Below are 22429 nucleotides of genomic sequence, written 5' to 3'. Positions count from 1 at the left end.
TACAGACGATGAGAACGGTGTCAAAATGTGCCGAAACCGTACAGACGAGAACTGAGTCACAATGTGCCATATCCATACAGACGAAGAGAATGATGTCACAATGTGCCGCAACCATACAGACGAGGAGAACGATGTCACAATGTGCCATAATCGTACAGACGAGGAGAACGGTGTCACAATGTGCCATAATCGTACAGACGAGGAGAACGGTGTCACAATGTGCCGTAACCGTACAGACGAGGAGAACGGTGTCACAATGTGCCATAATCGTACAGACGAGGAGAACGGTGTCACAATGTGCCATAACCGTACAGACGAGGAGAACGGTGTCACAATGTGCCATATCCGTACAGACGAAGAGAATGATGTCACAATGTGCCGCAACCATACAGACGAGGAGAACGGTGTCACAATGTGCCGTAACCGTACAGACGAAGAGAATGGTGTCACAATGTGCCGAAACCGTACAGACGAGGAGAACGGTGTCACAATGTGCCGAAACCGTACAGACGAGGAGAACGGTGTCACAATGTGCCGAAACCGTACAGACGAGGAGAACGGTGTCACAATGTGCCGAAACCGTACAGACGAGGAGAACGGTGTCACAATGTGCCGAAACCATACAGATGAGGAGAACGGTGTCACAATGTGCCGCAACCATACAGATGAGGAGAACGGTGTCACAATGTGCCATAATCGTACAGACGAGGAGAACGGTGTCACAATGTGCCGTAACCGTACAGATGAGGAGAACGGTGTCACAATGTGCCGCAACCATACAGATGAGGAGAACGGTGTCACAATGTGCCATAATCGTACAGACGAGGAGAACGGTGTCACAATGTGCCATAACCGTACAGACGAGGAGAACGGTGTCACAATGTGCCATATCCGTACAGACGAAGAGAATGATGTCACAATGTGCCGCAACCATACAGACGAGGAGAACGGTGTCACAATGTGCCGTAACCGTACAGACGAAGAGAATGGTGTCACAATGTGCCGAAACCGTACAGACGAGGAGAACGGTGTCACAATGTGCCGAAACCGTACAGACGAGGAGAACGGTGTCACAATGTGCCGAAACCATACAGATGAGGAGAACGGTGTCACAATGTGCCGCAACCATACAGATGAGGAGAACGGTGTCACAATGTGCCATAATCGTACAGACGAGGAGAACGGTGTCACAATGTGCCGTAACCGTACAGATGAGGAGAACGGTGTCACACAATGTGCCGCAACCATACAGATGAGGAGAACGGTGTCACAATGTGCCATAATCGTACAGACGAGGAGAACGGTGTCACAATGTGCCGAAACCGTACAGACGAGGAGAACGGTGTCACAATGTGCCGTAACCGTACAGACGAAGAGAATGGTGTCACAATGTGCCACAACCGTACAGTCGAGAACTATCGCCGAGTCATTTTACACACAATGTGCCATACAAACATTTAAGTCAGAACAGCGTTTTTTTGGCATATTTCCCGGCACTTGGTATGTCTCCATTTTCCAGTGCTGTTGGCGATTTTCCAGTTTTGCGTTGTAGCTTTTCCTCCCAGTCTTCCTAGAGGCGTACTGTTTATTTGTGCCGTGCACAGGTTCGTTGTTTGCGGGATGAGTGGAACTTTTGAAGGACACCATTCCATATTCACCAGTTTCAGGAGCGCAATGGTTTTTCGTGCCGTGTTTTTCCATCGTTAATCATTACGTAGCCGTGACCGATTGACAGATTCTTTATGTCAGGATGCTTGCAGCGACACCAAACACGCAGCTTTATCAGCTTTTATTCATTTAAGTGGCAAAAGATAATTTGAAAAAAAAAAAAAAAAAAGGGAAAAATGCAGTTTTGTTGCCATTTTCCGGGCGAAGGGGCGATGTTGGGGCTTGTTTTTGTGCCCTGGGCTGAAGTTTTTATTGTTAACATTTGCGGGTAGATTCAATATTTTGTTCATCTCTTCGTTCTTTGCGTAGCGTTTTCTTTTTTTCTCACCTCCGTTTACAGATCGGGGTCATTCATTTTGCAGCTTGTTGATCGGACGAGATGCCACGTGTGGATTTTTTTTTTCCTGTATTGGGTGTCTCCTAGGGGGCCGGACCTGCGCTCGCCGGATCCTCTGTGCTACATAAAGAGATGATACAATACCACGGGGTGGAGCTCTGCGCGGCTCTTACAAGCACAGATGCAGGTTCAGGATCTGAGCCCGCAATGGAGAATGGAAGCATGGCTTAATATGCTTCGCTATCAAGGAGGGACCTGTGGCCAATGGCAGGAAGGAAAAGACACAGGATCTGGGGATCTTACTCTGTCGCTGCAGGGAACGCCTGAATGTTGGCCATGTTGGACACTTTCATTCCCTTCTCATCAGGATCAGACAGGAAACCGACACAGAAGTCCTGCAAGGAAAAGTATGCATGTTACACCCTTGGAGGATACTCCAAATGTACAGCACAGGAGGAAAGCCTGATCCCTATAAACCGGACTGACAGCACTGAAGGAAAGCTTGCCCATGTATACACAGTAACATAGCTGGCAAGGCCAAAAAAAGACATTCGTCTATCCAGTTCAGCGGATATTCCGTCAGAATTAGGGTAAGTTCACACAGGGCGTTTTAGATGCGTTTTTTGCTGCTTTTTTATGCTAATTTTCAGCTGCTTTTTACTGTACCAGCAAAGCCTATGAGATTTCAGAAATCTCATGCACACACATTGGTTTTTGATTGATCAGTATTTTGTGCTTTGCTGCGTTTTTTTAAAATTTTTTTTACATAGAGCATGTCACTTCTTTCAGCGTTTTTACTACGTTTTTTCACCCATTGACTTGAATGGGTGTTGAAAAAAATGCAGGTATCAAAAAAATGCACCTAAACCTGCGTTTTTGACGCAGCTCTTTCCTGCCAAGATGATCAGGTTTTGCTGCAGAAAAAAAAGCAGCAAAAACGCCCTGTGTGAATTTACCCTAAATCCCCAGATCTCTGTCCTTCTAAAGAACCTAATAACTGTAAGGCCATGTGCACACGTTCAGGATTTTTAGCGTTTTTTTCGCGTTTTTTCGCTATAAAAACGTGATAAAAACGCGAAAAAAACGCTAACATATGCCTCCTATTATTTACAAGGTATTCCGCATTTTTTGTGCAAATGTTGCGATTTTTTCCGTGAAAAAATCGCATAGCGGAAAAAAAAGCAACATGTTCATTAAAAATGCGGAATTGCAGGGATTCCGCACACCTAGGAGTCCATTGATCTGCTTACTTCCCGCACGGGGCTGTGCACACCATGCGGGAAGTAAGCAGATTATGTGCGGTTGGTACCCAGGGTGGAGGAGAGGAGACTCTCCTCCACGCACTGGGCACCATATAACTGGTCAAAAAATAAGAAATAAAATAAAAAATAGTCCTATACTCACCCTCGATGTCCCGCGCAGTGTTCCCGCCTCACCGCTGCACGCTGCCGTTCGGTTCCTGTAGCTGGTGTGCGGCGAAGGACCTTGCCGATGACGTCACTGTCCTGTGATTGGTCGTGAGCGGTCATGTGACCGCTCACGTGACCGTGACGTCACGGAAGGCCCTGTGCGCACAGACCAGCTATAGGAAGACGAACGGACGCCGCTTATGAGATGTCTGGGTGAGTATAAGCATTTTTTTATTTTTTTTATTATTTTTAAACATTCTATCTTTTACTATAGATGCTGCATAAGCTGCATCTATAGTAAAAAGTTGGTCACACTTGTCAAACGCTATGTTTGACAAGTGTGACCAACCTGTCAGTCAGTTTTCCAAGCGATGCTACAGATCGCTTGGAAAACTTTAGCATTCTGCAAGCTAATTACGCTTGCAGAATGCTAAAAAAACGCGAAAAAAACGGAAAAAAACGCAAAAAAAAAAATGCGGATTTCTTGCAGAAAATTTCCGGTTTTCTTCAGGAAATTTCTGCAAGAAATCCGCAACGTGTGCACATGGCCTAAGACACAATATTGTTACGCTCCAGGAAGACATCCAGGCCTCTCTTGAACACCTCGACTGAGTTCTCCATTAACACCTCCTCAGGCAAAGAATTCCAGATTCTCACTGCCCTACCAGTAAAAAATCCAGTTCTATATAGTTGAAAAACCTTCTCTCCTCCAGACGCAGAGAATGCCCCCTTGTGCCCGTCACCTTCCTTGGTATAAACAGATCCTTGGAGAGATATTTGTATTGTCCCATTATATACTTATACATGGTGTAGTGAAATATGTATAAATATATATGTGTGCAGTGAACTATGTATAGGTTTATTGTGTGATTAGTAATAATTTAACATCTGTCCTGAAGGCTGCAGGTCTCACCCAGGTGTTAATATGTAATTTCCTGAGACAGCAGACTTGTGTCTCCAATCTCGCCAGGAGGCCTAGCTAGGACCAGGAAAGAGAGGAAGCGCTTCACACCTCTTAGCTCTTTGAAGAGATATGTCAATTACAGCCTGACACTATCTGTGGGAAGCTTTACACAAAGAATCTCAGAGAAAATAATATATTAATTGGGGGCGCGGCCGTGGTCCAATCAAAAACAAGCAATTAGAATATCAACTTGAGGGGCTGGTCTAGAAATCTGACCTCCAGGGTGACTATAAATTTGGCTTGCATACATTCAAAATTGTTCACATGTGAGGGCAGCCTGGGAAGCTGATGTGATCCAGTCTATATTCATCCTACCCTCAGGGAGCACAAGCAGACTACAAGTTAGCTATTTCTGTAAGTTTTCTTCTGTTTATTTCATACTGTTTTGCATACCTGTATGTCTTTTTATTACCATATTTTTATACCTTTTTCTTTACTGTAAGCACTGAATCTTTTTGTATTAAAGCATAAAACTTTAACAAGTTGAACCTTGAATGTTCTAAAGAATCCATAGCCTTAAAGTGTGTGAGCCTTATGAGTGGTAGACAATATTAGTAATATTTCCGGGACTCATCGCCCGTGTATTCGGTGAGCGGTGGCAGCGTGTATGAGCAGGTGTGTGGCCTGGGTCGGTGTGTGATTTATGCTCCCATTACAGCATAGGACAGAGGTGAATGCTGGACTGAGAGTGGGGAGATAGATTAACCCTTGCAGGCACAACCCCAAGTCATGTGCTGAGAGCAGGCACGTGACAAATTAGTGGCAGCACGGAGAGGGATCCGTAACACATGGTTATTAGATCACCCCTCAGTCATCTTTTTTTCTAGACCAAATAATCCTAATTTTGCTAATCTCTGTGTATTGTAGTTCCCCCATCCCTTTTATTAATTTTGTTTCCCTCCTTTGTACTCACTCTAGTTCCATTATATCCTTCCTGAGCACCGATGCCCAAAACTGTACACAGTACTCCATGTACGGTCTAACCAGGGATTTGTACAGAGGCAGTATAATGCTCTCATGTGTATCCAGACCTCTTTTAATGCACCCCATGATCCTGTTTTCCTTGGCAGCCGCTGCCTGGAACTGGCTGCTCCAGGTAGGTTTATCATTACCTAGGATCCCCAAGCCCTTCTCCATGTCAGATTTACCCAGTGGTTTCCCGTTCAGTGTGTAATGGTGATATTGATTCCTTCTTCCCATGTGTATAACCTTACATTTATCATTGTTAATCTGCCACTTCTCGGCCCAAGTTTCCAACTTATCCAGATCCATCTGTAGCAGAATACCATATTCTCTTGTATACCAGACCCACCCATGTCTAAAGGACTCTCAGTAAAGGAGGAAAGCCACGTCTGTGTTTACAGGACACAGATTGGGCTATCCTCATACACTATGTCTACAAGACACATAGTCCAGAAGTATAACTTCATCCATCTCTACAGGAGAAAAGATGATACATGTCTGCAGGTTACAAAGTATAGAAGGATAGCCCCATCCATATCTGCAAAACATAGGAAGAGAAGATAGCCCTGTCCATATCTATAGCTCACAAAGTATAACAGGAAGCCCAAAGTTCAAATCTATAGGACCAAAAAAAACAACAAAAAACAGGAGGATAGCCCTCCACATTCTCCTTGAATTTCTTTATGAAATCCTATCTGACTGATGTGAGTTTGAAAGAAGCCGTCACACACCGTGGGCTCAACAGGTTGTCATCCTGCGCCAGTCTGGTTACTAGCTGGTGGGGCTGCACCACCAGCTGATCCAGGTGTCCTCTTATAGCTACATATGCTGAAGGGGGATTGTAAGTGATCTCCCCACATTTTTCACACTGGGCTAGCCTCCTGTACCCTGTAGACATGGACTGGGCTTGTCTTCTGTGCTGTATCTCCTGTACATATGGAATGGACTAGCCTCTTTTACGTTCTGTAGGTAAAGAATGTACTTTACTTTTGTACTGTAGATGTGGATAGGTCTGTCCTCTTTTATGGTGTCCTGAATAGTTGGATAGGAGTTTCTTGGTTCTGGGAGTGGGCCAGAATGTGATGGCATCACACTCCAAGGGCTCCGGCTTCCCATGTGTCCCAAGTAGTGGACCTCTCTCATGTCTTTAAAGAGGAGCCTCTTAAAGAAGAAGTTACAGGTCTGTGCAAGCCAGAAATCTTGCAAGTTTTTAGGTAACCAAATACTTATTTTCCACCATAATTTGCAAAATAAATTTTCTGGATTTGTTTTCTCATTGTGACTCTCATAGTTGTGGTCTACCTATCATGTCAGTTACAGGCCTCTCTCATCTTTTTAAGTGGGAGAACTTGCACAATTGGTGGCTAACTAAATACTTTTGTCCTGTTCCCGCGGCACAGGAGGCTAGCCCGAGTCCCCGGGGCACGGGAGGCTAGCCCGAGTCCCCGGGGCACGGGAGGCTAGCCCAGTCCACACAGAACAGGAGGCTAGCACAGTCCACATGGCACAGGAGGCTAGCACAGTCCACGTCTACAGGACACATAGCACAGGCTAGCCAAATCCACACAGCACAGAAGGCTAGATCAGCCCACATGGCACAGGAAGCTAGCCCAGTTCACATAGAACAGAAGGCTAGCACAGTCCACGTCTACAGGACACAAGAGGCTTGCCCAGTCCACATCTACCATACACGTAAGATGTATTGAAGGCTGATCTATATGTCATTTGTACACATGGATTTTATCTAAAGTACTAAACCGAGGAAAACGTAGTGTCGACCTCTGCTGAGATATACATATATATATATATACACACACATACCCACATACATACACACATATATATATATGTATGTATATATGTGTGTGTGTGTGTGTGTGTGTGTGTGTGTGTGTGTGTGTGTGTGTGTGTGTGTGTGTGTGTATATATATATATATATAGATAGATAGATAGATAGATAGATAGATAGATAGATAGATAGATAGATAGATAGACACGAGATGGTACAGAAGGATAGCCTCTGGAGTGTGACTTTTGAGACTGTGGAAGGCTCACCTGGGTGGAGTACTGCAGGATTCCGTTCAGTCTCTCTTGGATTCTTCTGACCAGCTCCAGTCCACTGTTGTACTTATCAGCACTGAGGAGCCGCACAGAGCAGGCAAGGTCCTCACTCTGAAGAAGGCTGAACTCTGTGGAGAGGAGGGAGCTGACAACCCATCATAAAAAAAAACCCATCACTATCCAACTCTATAAACCCGCCACAGTGAGGATCCTCCACATCTCATGCAACAGCACACAGCAAGTTCTCACCAAGCAGGATCTGAAGAGCATTCACGTGGAACTCCAGGTTCTCGGTCTGAGACTCCAGGACATCAATCCGCTCCGAATCCTGATTATAATAACTGTACACACAGGCGTAACCGAGGACCTGCGAAACCGAGGCCATGGTCAGTCATACTGGAATATCCCCCCACACACAGGACATTATACTGGAATACCCCCACCCAACACACAGGACATGTTATTATACTGGAATACCCCCACCCAACACACAGGACATGTTATTATACTGGAATACCCCCACCCAACACACAGGACATGTTATCATACTGGAATACCCCCACCCAACACACAGGACATGTTATTATACTGGAATACCCCCACCCAACACACAGGACATGTTATTATACTGGAATACCCCCACCCAACACACAGGACATGTTATTATACTGGAATACCCCCACCCAACACACAGGACATGTTATCATACTGGAATATCCCCCCACACACAGGACATTATACTGGAATACCCCCACCCAACACACAGGACATGTTATTATACTGGAATACCCCCTCACACACAAGACGTGATTATATTGGAATACCCCCACACGCACAGGACATGTGATTACACTAACGAAAAAAAGAGGAGTAATCCAGCAATAGGGCGTGGGGGAGATAAAAAATGTCTTTTATTATTCCATACTTAAAATCAATCCATATATGTCAATTGTCAGGCACGCAACCACGGTGTACAGATCTACGAGTTTCGACGCAAGTCTTTTTCAAGATCTGAAAGAGGCGGTGGCTGATATATGGGAATCATCAGACGGCCCGGTAAGCGGACTTTGCCTGGCTTTTATGTGATTATACACACACAGGGCATGTGATAACGGACAACCCCCCAGACCTCCACGTCAGGTGCACAGACCCCTGGCTGTAGTGGCCGCCCTCTGCTGGGTGTATGTGGACTGGGCTCTTACCTTGCGGCTAACTTCCAGCACCTGGCAGGCAGTGATGAGGAGGCTCAGGGTACGTAGCGGCGGTTCTTCAGTAAGGACACACAGCCGATTCCTCAGAGATGCAGCAAAATCCTCCAGAGAAATTAATGTTGTAAATGAGGGATGTATGATGGCGTTCTGACATATATGGCAGTACTTGTGTATTTATTTGGTCGGACTTCTATGGTAGTATTATTTCTGCACTACATAGCAGTATTATTTGAGCATCACACGTCAGTATTACTCAGGTAACGCATATTGGTATTGTTAGAGAACAGAATCCATACGGAGTATGTGGTATCCATTTGTTCTTGTAACTTCTGGGTAATGGTGATCAAGTAACACTGATGAGAGGGGAACTTTCACATTGGTCTTCACGCCCCTAAGGTTCCTATTAGCTAATAGTTCACAAAGAACCTTTTCTTTGCCTGTCACCCTATTTAACGTGCCTACGCCAGAAGTCCTGAGTACACTATGCAAGGCTGTGCTGTATTGATTTTCCGAGCCATCGTAAAAAAAATAAAAGATTGGGGGTTCGAAAGGCACAGAAGAGAGTGTATTTCGCTCACAGAATTTGGTGCCGAAACCCGGGATCAGACATTATACCATCCCGATCTTAAGTGAGAATGGACCCACCAGTAAAAGGGAATTTTAAAGCTGCAGCATTAGGTAAGAAGTTTATTTCACTCTCACTGAGAGTTGGTCTACCTCCAATCTTGGTGAGCTATTTTGCATTAAATACTCTGCACCAAGAACTGGGAAGAGCTACCTATGCTTTATTGAACAGTGTACCGTGGGTACGGAAAGTATTCAGACCCCTTTAAACTTTCCACTCAGTTTCATTGCAGCCAATTCGTAAATTCAAAAAAGTTAATTTTTTTTCTCATTAATGTACACTCTGCCCCCATCTTAACTGAAAAAACAAAAATGTTCTTTTTTAATAAATTTGCAAAAATTACTACAACTGAAATACCACATATAGTCTTCAGCCCCTTTGCTCAGTATTGGGTAGAAGAACCTTTTGATCTAGTGCAGCCACGAGTCTTCTTGGGAAAAATACAAGTTTTTCACCCCTGGATTTGGGGATCCCCAGCTATTCTTCCCTGCAGATCCTCTCCAGTTCCGTCAGCTTGGGTGGTGAACGCCATTTTCAGGTCTCTCCAGAGATGCTCGTTTGGGTTTAGGTCAGGGCTCTGGCTGGGTCAGGAATGGTCATAGAGTTGTTCTGAAGCCGCTCCTTTGTTATTTTAGCTGTGTGCTTAGGCTCATTGTCTTGTTGGAAGGTGAACCTTCGGCCAAGTCTGAGATCCAGAGCATTCTGGAAGAAGTTTTCATGCAGGATATCTCTGTACTTAGCCGCATTCATGTTTCCTTCAATGACAACCAGTCGTCCTGTCCCTGCAGCTGAAAAACACCCCCACAGCATGATGCTGCCACCATGTTTCACTGTTGGGATTTTTTATCACCAAAAAGGTCTATCTTCGTCTCTTCACACAAGAGAATCTTATTTCTCATAGTCTGGGAGTCATTCCTGTGGTTTTTAGCAAACTCTATGCGGGTTTTCATATGTCTTCCACTGAGGAGAGGCTTCTGTTGGTCCACTCTGGAATAAAGGCCCGACTGGTGGAGGGCTGCAGTGATAGGCGACTTTGTGGAACTTTCTCCCATCTCCGTACTGCATCTCTGGAGCTCAGCCACAGTGATCTTGGGGTTCTTCTTTACCTCTCTCACCAAGGCTCTTCTCCCACGATTGCTCAGTTTGGCTGGACGGCCAGGTCTAGGAAGACTTTTGGTGGTCCCAAACTTCTTCCATTTAAGGATTATGGAGGCCACTGTGCTCTTAGAATTTCGGCAGTACTCAAGGTTCCTGTTGTAACCTTGGCCAGATCTGTGCCTTGCCACAATTCTGTCTCCGAGCTCCTTGGCCTGTTCCTTTGACCTCATGACTCTCATTTGGTCTGACATGCACTGTGAGCTGTGAGGTCTTATATAGACAGGTGTGCTCCTTTCCAAATCAAGTCCTATCAGTGTAATTACACACAGCTGGACTTCAATGAAGGAGTAGAACCATCTCAAGGAGGATAACCAGCAAATGGACAGCATGGGACTTACATATGAGTGTCTGAGCAAAGGGTCTGAAGACTTATGACCATGTGATATTTAATTTTTTTTTACATTAAATTTCCAAAAATTTCTACATTTCTCCAGATGCGGTGTAGAGAGATTACATTAATGTGAAAAATTATATTATCTAAATGTAATAAATGGCTGCAATGAAACAAAAAGTGAAAAATTTAAAGGGGTCTGAATACTTTCCATACCCACTGTACATGTGATGGAATCAGCATAGGAGTCAAATATAGTGGTACTTGTACTTGGAGGATTGATGTTGCTGTTTGAGTGTTGAGAATTATCAACTCAACAGGAAGGGTACCTTTTAATCCATTTACTGGATTTTTGGAGGGTTTTAAGTGGCTTAATTATGGTCTTTGGTGTCTACCTGCATATGAATTTTTTTTGCTAGCACTGATATGAGCTTCCAGGGTGTTAAGTGCCTAGAGCCAGACCTGAGTAGCTTTGGGGTAAATGGATTCAGATAAATATAAAAGGAAAAAGAGTGTTCAGATAATATGAAGGCAAGGATGCCATAATGGATTATAGCAGAATGTTGAAAGGGGTCGGGTCTGTGTGTGTTCAGGAAGGAGTCTATTTATTAAAGCAAGCATTGTCAAGCCAATGGATGACGATGAGCAGTGAAAAGAATGTGGCTGAGGAAGTAATTTGTGGGGGAAGTGTGGAAAAAACAACAAGTAAAAAAGAGTGTGGTGTGAATGTTTTGACAATGGACCTAATCAGACAGAACCATCAGTACCCACTCCATATAACGGACCAAAACAATGGACCAGAGAGACGCATGTTGGGAACTGCTTGTGTTAATGAAATAAAGGAGTCCATTAGGAGGAGGATTTTAAAGGTCGGAGGAGCTGAGTTGATTTAAAGCGAACCTGTCAGCAGGATTTTGCCAAGTAAACTACAGGCATTGTCATGTTGCTGCTGTTACACGGATTACAATGATACCTGGGATGAAGAATTCCATCTTGTGGTTCTTGTGTAATCAGTGTTAGAAGTTCTCAGTTAATGAGATGCTCATTTTCCGGGGCAGATCTTTAGGTGGAGTCTTGCTCCAAGTCACAGAAACAAAAAAAGACGAAGGAGAGAGCTGCCCACAGGCTGCCCTGAAGCACAAACATGTTCCTCATCATAGAGACAGAGAGACAGACTGTTTCTGGGAAGATAAGACTCTATACACAAAGATAAAAAATTGATGTAGTTTCTGGCTTCCCAGATGCCCGTAATCATAGCATTGCTATACTTAAGGGTGTCTGGGATGCCAGGAACGCGTCCATATTTTTATCTTTGTATGTCGGGTTTAAAGAAATAAATTCGTGCAGCCCTCTTCACTTTTCCCACTGTTGCTGAGCCACACCAGCTGGAGACATGGCACCAGGTTTTCTTTCCATGGACTTCTAATCTCCAGAGCGTGGTAAGTGCCAATATATTCCTGTAGAAAAAAGTAAGACTCTGCCAACAGGCCACGCCAGAGCATGAGCATCTCATTAACTGAGAACTTCTAACACTGATTACACAAGAACCACAAGACAGATTTCTTCACCCCAGGTATCATGTATATCATGTTAACACTGCCAACGCCTGTAGTTTACTTAGCAAAATCCTGCTGACAAGTTCTTTTTAAACTCGTAGGAAAAAGAGCAAGGTTTGCTTGGTAGGGAAGCAGGGGGAGAAAGGTGGCAGCCACTCCCACCCATTCACATGACAGAAACTGGGGACCTATTGTCTACTACAACTGCGGACAGCAGAGTCACATAATGAGTGATTTTTGCCTCGCCCTAAGATATTGAGATCAATGGTCTTTAATGTTCCTGTCCCGATTATTACAATGAACGTTGCACAGTGTAGATTTCTTGGAGCACGTTAGTCGATTCTAGATGCAAATAATGTTTGGAAAACCAAAGCATTTCATGTTGAATTACTTGGATAATGCATTCTTGTCCGTGCCTCTGCACCCAGACTGATGGATATAAACAGTTTACATGGACGGTGCTACCACAAGGTGCCCAAAATTCACCAACAATGTCTACTGTTACAATGTCCCCATCCATACTCGGAGGTTTATAGTATGGGGAGGATTTATTGCTTCCTGTCCTAATGAAATATTATGTCGGTGTTGTCACAATAAGGTAAAATATCATGGCCTGAGGGATTTTTGCACGTGTGACCATGGTCCTAGACACACACGCTGCAGTATCGACCCCACTTCTTTCTCTCCCCACTGCATTCGCTGGTATAGACACAAAGCCCTATAGCCGATACACTGGGCAACTTGATACTAGTGTGTGAGCAGGGTGTGGCGTTGAAAACAGCCCTGTGCAACGCCCCTGTGTTGAAAGCAGACGACCGCTCCTTGTGCAGACCGACGCCAGCGAGTTTGGCCTTGCTGCTGTGTTCAGTTAGGTTGACTCAGGGGACCAAGAGCACCCCGTGTTGTACCTGAGCCGGAAGCTTCTGCCGAGGGAAGTGGCCTATTCCACCGTCAAGAAGGAGTGCCTGGCCATAGTCTGGGCCCTGCAATGCTTGCAGCCCTACTTGTACGGTCGCACCTTCACTGTGGTGACCGACCACAACCCTCTGCGCTGGCTACACGCCATATGTGGAACCAACGGACGGTTGCTCACTACACTGGAGCCTTCCCTCTAGCAGTACGACTTTACCATTGAACACAAAACGGACAGGGAAACACGGCAATGCAGATGGGTTGTCCCACCAGGGTGAACCTGTTGAGGGGCACATGGAGGAGTACCGAGATGTTCTGCCTCCGTAGCACAGTCCAAATGGGGGAGGTGTCACGATAAGATAAAATACCATGGTCTGAGGGATTTTTGCACGTGACCATGGTGCTAGACACACACGCTGCAGTTTTGACCCCCCTTCTTTCTCTCCCCAATGCATTCGCTGGTATAGACACAAGGCCCTATGGCCGATACACTGGGCAACTTGATACTAATGTGTGAGCAGGGTGTGGCTTTTCAACTGCGGGCGACCAATCCTATAAAGCCACTAACCCTCTGTCTCCCCTGCTATATAGTGTAATGGGAGACCAAGGTGCAGCAGCCCCTCCCACTAAAAGGAATGCCTTTGTCTCAAGACTCTAAGAAAGTAAATAATTAGAAGAGCAGTGCATATCATTACTCAGCCCACTTAGTGATGTCACGACAGAGAGCATATCTTTTACGCCTGCAATGTACCCATGATTTTGTCTTTATCATATCTTTTTAATACTTTTGTAAATACTGCCTATCTTTTATGGAGTAAGATATATAATTTTACTAGCTGTCTCTACCTGCTCTATTACAAACTGTGCGTCCTCTAAAGTGAATTGCGCTACTGATTTGAGTTGGCTTCGGACCAGTTAATCGGAGCTGGTGGCAGCGACTTTGTTCTGTGCAATTGGGAATCTTTGTTGCAACGGCGGCGTTGATAATTATTGTTCCCGCCTGTGTGGGAGTAGTTATATCGCCCTCGCTACAGAGCCCAGTAGACAGTACATAGCAGGCAGCCTTTCTGGCAACTAATTACCCTAGGTGCAGTACCTAATCTGACCTGAGGGTAAGGGGCGCCAGAGAGCTGCAAGTTCCAAACCGGAACTAGGAAGTGGGATATAGATAAAGGAAAGAATCGTCACAATACAGCAGTTGAAACTGCCTCAAAAACATAGTGTACAGCAGAGATCAGTGGCTTACCAACTAGGCTGATTGGGCCCAGGGGAGCACCCTTGTGTCAGACATTTCTGCAGTTTTTACTTTAGGCTTCACTTTGTGCAGGACAAGGGCTGTATTTGAGTTTTCTGTGATGTGGTTTATGAGGACTGAAATAAACCAGCTGGACATTTACATAGAAATGGTTCCTGTGATACCTCATATCACTCCCAATGGTCAGCATTGTTACAGTGTGTACATGTAATATGGAGAAACGCAGCACAAAGTGGTACAATAATGATGGTATTTACCCATGATCTGCTGCAGAGCGGAGATGGAAAGCACCGTGTCCTCCATCCTACCATCCCAGCTGAGCAATTGTATTAATACATTTTATACATTGATTTCGGATTCTGTATTGACTTCATCTTTCCTGTGATACAGTGCTATATTATGGTTGAAGTGTTACCCACTATAGTGTAGCAACTTTATTAGGAACATATTTTGCATGCAGATACTGTATAGCAGTATTACTTGGGTCAGTCTAACTCATGTACTGCATAGTGATATTATTTCAGCACTGTATAGCAGCATTACTTCAGTACTATGTATCAATATTACTTATTTACTGTTATTTCAGCACTGTATAGCAGCATTATTTGGGTAGTACATATCAGTATTACTCATGTACTGTATAGTGGTATTTCAGCACTGTATAGCAGCATTATTTGGGTAGTACATATCAGTATTACTCATGTACTGTATAGTGGTATTTCAGCACTGTATAGCAGCATTATTTGGGTAGTACATATCAGTATTACTCATGTACTGTATAGTGGTATTATTTCGGCACTGTATAGCAGCATTATTTGGGTAGTACATATCAGTATTACTCATGTACTGTATAGTGGTATTTCAGCACTGTATAGCAGCATTATTTGGGTAGTACATATCAGTATTACTCATGTACTGTATAGTGGTATTTCAGCACTGTATAGCAGCATTATTTGGGTAGTACATATCAGTATTACTCATGTACTGTATAGTGGTATTATTTCAGCACTGTATAGCAGCATTATTTGGGTAGTACATATCAGTATTACTCATGTACTGTATAGTGGTATTTCAGCACTGTATAGCAGCATTATTTGGGTAGTACATATCAGTATTACTCATGTACTGTATAGTGGTATTTCAGCACTGTATAGCAGCATTATTTGGGTAGTACATATCAGTATTACTCATGTACTGTATAGTGGTATTATTTCGGCACTGTATAGCAGCATTATTTGGGTAGTACATATCAGTATTACTCATGTACTGTATAGTGGTATTTCAGCACTGTATAGCAGCATTATTTGGGTAGTACATATCAGTATTACTCATGTACTGTATAGTGGTATTATTTCGGCACTCTATAGCAGCATTATTTGGGTAGTACATATCAGTATTACTCATGTACTGTATAGTGGTATTTCAGCACTGTATAGCAGCATTATTTGGGTAGTACATATCAGTATTACTCATGTACTGTATAGTGGTATTATTTCGGCACTGTATAGCAGCATTATTTGGGTACTACATATCAGTATTACTCATGTACTGTATAGTGGTATTATTTCGGCACTGTATAGCAGTATTGTTTGGGTAGTACATATCAGTATTACTCATGTACTGTATAGTGGTATTTCAGCACTGTATAGCAGCATTATTTGGGTAGTACATATCAGTATTACTCATGTACTGTATAGTGGTATTTCAGCACTGTATAGCAGCATTATTTGGGTAGTACATATCAGTATTACTCATGTACTGTATAGTGGTATTTTGGCACTGTATAGCAGCAGTATTTGGGTAGTACATATCAGTATTACTCATGTACTGTATAGTGGTATTTCAGCACTGTATAGCAGCATTATTTGGGTAGTACATATCAGTATTACTCATGTACTGTATAGTGGTATTATTTCGGCACAGTATAGCAGCATTATTTGGGTAGTACATATCTGTATTACTTATGTACTGTATAGTGGTATTTTGGCACTGTATAGCAGTATTTCGGTAGTACATATCAGTATTACTTATGTTACTTATGTACTGTATAGTGGTATTATTTCAGCACTGTATAGCAGCATTATTTGGGTAGTACATATCAGTATTACTCACGTACTGTATAGTGGTATTTCGGCACTGTGTATAGCAGCATTATTTGGGTAGTACATATCAGTATTACTCATGTTCTGTATAGTGGTATTTCGGCACTGTATAGCAGCAGTATTTGGGTAGTACATATCAGTATTACTCATGTACTGTATAGTGGTATTTCGGCACTGTATAGCAGCATTATTTGGGTAGTACATATCAGTATTACTCATGTACTGTATAGTGGTATTATTTCGGCACAGTATAGCAGCATTATTTGGGTAGTACATATCTGTATTACTTATGTACTGTATAGTGGTATTTTGGCACTGTATAGCAGTATTTCGGTAGTACATATCAGTATTACTTATGTTACTTATGTACTGTATAGTGGTATTATTTCAGCACTGTATAGCAGCATTATTTGGGTAGTACATATCAGTATTACTCACGTACTGTATAGTGGTATTTCGGCACTGTGTATAGCAGCATTATTTGGGTAGTACATATCAGTATTACTCATGTTCTGTATAGTGGTATTTCGGCACTGTATAGCAGCAGTATTTGGGTAGTACATATCAGTATTACTCATGTACTGTATAGTGGTATTTCAGCACTGTATAGCAGCAGTATTTGGGTAGTACATATCAGTATTACTCATGTACTGTATAGTGGTATTTCGGCACTGTATAGCAGCATTATTTGGGTAGTACATATCAGTATTACTCATGTACTGTATAGTGGTATTATTTCGGCACAGTATAGCAGCATTATTTGGGTAGTACATATCTGTATTACTTATGTACTGTATAGTGGTATTTTGGCACTGTATAGCAGTATTTCGGTAGTACATATCAGTATTACTTATGTTACTTATGTACTGTATAGTGGTATTATTTCAGCACTGTATAGCAGCATTATTTGGGTAGTACATATCAGTATTACTCACGTACTGTATAGTGGTATTTCGGCACTGTGTATAGCAGCATTATTTGGGTAGTACATATCAGTATTACTCATGTTCTGTATAGTGGTATTTCGGCACTGTATAGCAGCAGTATTTGGGTAGTACATATCAGTATTACTCATGTACTGTATAGTGGTATTTCAGCACTGTATAGCAGCATTATTTGGGTAGTACATATCAGTATTACTCATGTACTGTATAGTGGTATTATTTCGGCACTGTATAGCAGGATTATTTGGGTAGTACATATCAGTATTAGTCATGTACTGTATAGTGGTATTATTTCGGCACTGTATAGCAGGATTATTTGGGTAGTACATATCAGTATTACTCATGTACTGTATAGTGGTATTTCAGCACTGTATAGCAGCATTATTTGGGTAGTACATATCAGTATTACTCATGTACTGTATAGTGGTATTATTTCGGCACTGTATAGCAGGATTATTTGGGTAGTACATATCAGTATTACTCATGTACTGTATAGTGGTATTTCGGCACTGTATAGCAGCATTATTTGGGTAGTACATATCAGTATTACTCATGTACTGTATAGTGGTATTTCAGCACTGTATAGCAGCATTATTTGGGTAGTACATATCAGTATTACTCATGTACTGTATAGTGGTATTTCAGCACTGTATAGCAGCATTATTTGGGTAGTACATATCAGTATTACTCATGTACTGTATAGTGGTATTTTGGCACTGTATAGCAGCAGTATTTGGGTAGTACATATCAGTATTACTCATGTACTGTATAGTGGTATTTCAGCACTGTATAGCAGCATTATTTGGGTAGTACATATCAGTATTACTCATGTACTGTATAGTGGTATTTCAGCACTGTATAGCAGCATTATTTGGGTAGTACATATCAGTATTACTCATGTACTGTATAGTGGTATTTCAGCACTGTATAGCAGCATTATTTGGGTAGTACATATCAGTATTACTCACGTACTGTATAGTGGTATTTCGGCACTGTATAGCAGCATTATTTGGGTAGTACATATCAGTATTACTCATGTACTGTATAGTGGTATTATTTCGGCACAGTACAGCAGCATTATTTGGGTAGTACATATCAGTATTACTCATGTACTGTATAGTGGTATTATTTCGGCACAGTATAGCAGCATTATTTGGGTAGTACATATCAGTATTACTCATGTTCTGTATAGTGGTATTTCGGCACTGTATAGCAGCATTATTTGGGTAGTACATATCAGTATTACTCATGTACTGTATAGTGGTATTATTTCGGGACAGTATAGCAGCATTATTTGGGTAGTACATATCAGTATTACTTATGTACTGTATAGTGGTATTTCGGCACTGTATAGCAGTATTTCGGTAGTACATATCAGTATTACTTATGTTACTTATGTACTGTATAGTGGTATTATTTCAGCACTGTATAGCAGCATTATTTGGGTAGTACATATCAGTATTACTCACGTACTGTATAGTGGTATTTCGGCACTGTATAGCAGCATTATTTGGGTAGTACATATCAGTATTACTCATGTTCTGTATAGTGGTATTTCGGCACTGTATAGCAGCAGTATTTGGGTAGTACATATCAGTATTACTCATGTACTGTATAGTGGTATTATTTCGGCACTGTATAGCAGCATTATTTGGGTAGTACATATCAGTATTACTCATGTACTGTATAGTGGTATTTCGGCACTGTATAGCAGCATTATTTGGGTAGTACATATCAGTATTACTCATGTACTGTATAGTGGTATTTCGGCACTGTATAGCAGCATTATTTGGGTAGTACATATCAGTATTACTCATGTACTGTATAGTGGTATTTCAGCACTGTATAGCAGCATTATTTGGGTAGTACATATCAGTATTACTTATGTACTGTATAGTGGTATTTCGGCACTGTATAGCAGCATTATTTGGGTAGTACATATCAGTATTACTCATGTACTGTATAGTGGTATTATTTCGGGACAGTATAGCATCATTATTTGGGTAGTACATATCAGTATTACTTATGTACTGTATAGTGGTATTTCGGCACTGTATAGCAGTATTTCGGTAGTACATATCAGTATTACTTATGTTACTTATGTACTGTATAGTGGTATTATTTCGGCACTGTATAGCAGCATTATTTGGGTAGTACATATCAGTATTACTCATGTACTGTATAGTGGTATTATTTCGGCACTGTATAGCAGGATTATTTGGGTAGTACATATCAGTATTACTCATGTACTGTATAGTGGTATTATTTCGGCACTGTATAGCAGGATTATTTGGGTAGTACATATCAGTATTACTCATGTACTGTATAGTGGTATTTCGGCACTGTATAGCAGCATTATTTGGGTAGTACATATCAGTATTACTCATGTACTGTATAGTGGTATTTCGGCACTGTATAGCAGCATTATTTGGGTAGTACATATCAGTATTACTCATGTACTGTATAGTGGTATTTCAGCACTGTATAGCAGCATTATTTGGGTAGTACATATCAGTATTACTTATGTACTGTATAGTGGTATTTCGGCACTGTATAGCAGCATTATTTGGGTAGTACATATCAGTATTACTCATGTTCTGTATAGTGGTATTTCGGCACTGTATAGCAGCAGTATTTGAGTAGTACATATTAGTATTACTCATGTACTGTATAGTGGTATTATTTCGGCACTGTACAGCAGTATTTGGATACCGTCAGTCATTTTGAGGCACTGTTTTGCTGAAGAATTTTGGAAGTTCTGTGCGGTGTAAAGCATCAAATGTAATAAATTGACCCCATACTGGCATCCTCAGTACATGTACGGCCCAAGTCAGAAGCGGTGTATGGAGCAGGGCCACTAGGTGAGCTCCCCCATACCCGGCAGGTAATGCCTGTTTGTACCCGCGATTGTTAACCTGTTCAATCCTGCTGTCAAACTCTGAATGAGGCATTAACTGCGTACCGGTAAGGGACGCGTCATTCCCTGTGCCCATCGGCACGCCCGTGACCTGATCATGGGGCACTGATGAATTGTCATGACAGCAGAGGGTCTGCTGAAGACCCCTGGGCCCATCATGACCGTCCTCCTGTGAAAACCAGCTCGCGGCCAGCATTGATAGGAGACTGTGATTTCTGCTACATACATACAGTGAGGAAAATAAGAATTTAATAATCCCCCAATTGTGCACGTTCTCCCCCTTATTAAGATGAGAGAGGCCTGTAATTGACACCATAGGTAGACCACAACTAAGAGTCACAATGAGAAAACAAACCCAGAAAATCACCTTGTCTGATTTGGCAAGATTTATTTTGCAAATTATGGTGGAAAATAAGTATTTGGTCATTAACAAAAGTTCTTCTCAATATTTTGTTCTATATCAATTGTTGGCAATGACCGAGGTCAAACGTTTTCTGTAAGTCTTCACAAGGTTGGCTCTCACGATAATAGGAATATGCCATGTCTTGAGTAAATACCTAAAAGGTCCCTGGCTTTTCAGACACACGCTGTGGGCTTTTCCGAAGAAAGCTCTCAGCTGCAGTTTCCTTTCCCTGCTATCTCTTTGTAATTTGAGACCAGCCAGCACATTCACTGAAGAATTTTTATGGCTTTGTGCTGCCAAAGCCAGTCTCCTCCCTAAACCCCTCATCCCCCTCCCGCCTAATACCAGCCAAAACTGGTACAGCCACTTTCCAAACTACATGGGACTCTATTGTTCTTTTAATGTGCTGTATACTGGCACCAATCAGGGCTAGAGATATAAGGATTATATATTCCGGATGTCCACCGAGAGATCTATAACTCACTGAAATCGCTAGGAGCTACACCTAATGGAATGCAAGAAACGGGTCATGTATATATGCAGTGTTTATACGTCAAAGAACCCCCCTGACGTGGTGAGCATCATGATCATTGTGTCGTTCGTCTCCAAGGTTCATACAGCAAGTTATGTATAGAAATGGCTTGTCATAACTCTAAGAAAGGGGAGTATCCAGCCTGAGTGAGGTCACCACAGGGGGTGCCTGGGTTTTGGGCGCGGAGATAGCTGAGTGAGACATCAGTCTTCCCTAGTCTTTTGTCCAGGGTCTAGCTGCGAGACCGATCTGTGATGCATCTAGACGTGTGCCCATCCTCCACGGCACATGGTCACCCATGAGATGAAATGATATGAACAAAATGTAAGTGTTTTTCAACTTTAATCCCATTTTATTTGTAATTGGACTATACATACGATACTTGTCTCATTTGATATCTTTTTACCCTTTTGTAAACACTGTATCTTTAGGATTAAAATATATAAAAATTACTAGTTTTGTTTCTCCTTCCTCTATAACGAACTGTCATGTCCTCTGAAGTGAATTACGCTACTAATCTGGGTTGGCTCCGGACCCGTTATTAATTAAGAAATCGGGGCTGGTGGCAGTGGATTTGTCCTGTGCGTTTGGGAGGCTTTGTAGCGACGGACGGCGTTGATAATTATTGTTCTCGCCTGAGTGGAAGTAGTTATATTGACCTCGCGGCAGCGTGCCCAATAACCAGTACAAAGTAAGGCAGCCTATCTGGCGACTAATTACCCTAGGTGCAGTACCCAGGCTGACCAGAGGGTAAGGGGGCGCCAGAGAGCTGCAAGTTACAAACCGAACTAGAAAGTGGGATATCGATAAATCCCCTTCAGAAAAGAACTGGGCAACCAAACAACCCCCGGTTAATGACAAAATTGGTGAGAGCGGCGGGGATGATAAAGGTATCCTCCCTGTGACAATGGCACACACTGTTGGTGGTATGTTGGCCCATTCCTCCATCCAGATCTCCTCTAGATCAGTGATGTTTTGGGCCTGTCGCTGGGCCACACAGACTTTCAACTCCCTCATAAGGTTTTCTATGGGGTTGAGACTAGGCCACTCCAGGACATTAATATGCTTTACGTTATGAAGC

At 42.6% G+C, this 22429-nt stretch overlaps 1 protein-coding gene across 2 annotated transcripts in view; it reads right to left on the bottom strand.

Moving 5' to 3' along the window:
• CUL9 (cullin 9) overlaps window positions 1-22429 on the bottom strand; it is a 173708-nt gene that overhangs the window by 5194 nt on the left and 146085 nt on the right. For both annotated transcript variants that reach the window (XM_077281878.1, XM_077281879.1), the window contains exons 37-40: window positions 8605-8715; window positions 7652-7769; window positions 7397-7530; window positions 2309-2400 (exon numbers count right to left, since the gene is read on the bottom strand). In XM_077281878.1, the coding sequence (XP_077137993.1) occupies window positions 2309-2400; window positions 7397-7530; window positions 7652-7769; window positions 8605-8715 (455 nt within the window). The remainder of the gene's footprint in view (window positions 1-2308; window positions 2401-7396; window positions 7531-7651; window positions 7770-8604; window positions 8716-22429) is intronic.

This window comes from Ranitomeya variabilis, chromosome 2, assembly GCF_051348905.1.
Source record: "Ranitomeya variabilis isolate aRanVar5 chromosome 2, aRanVar5.hap1, whole genome shotgun sequence".
Lineage (NCBI taxonomy): Eukaryota > Metazoa > Chordata > Amphibia > Anura > Dendrobatidae > Ranitomeya > Ranitomeya variabilis.
This window is presented reverse-complemented; position numbering and strand designations above follow the sequence as displayed.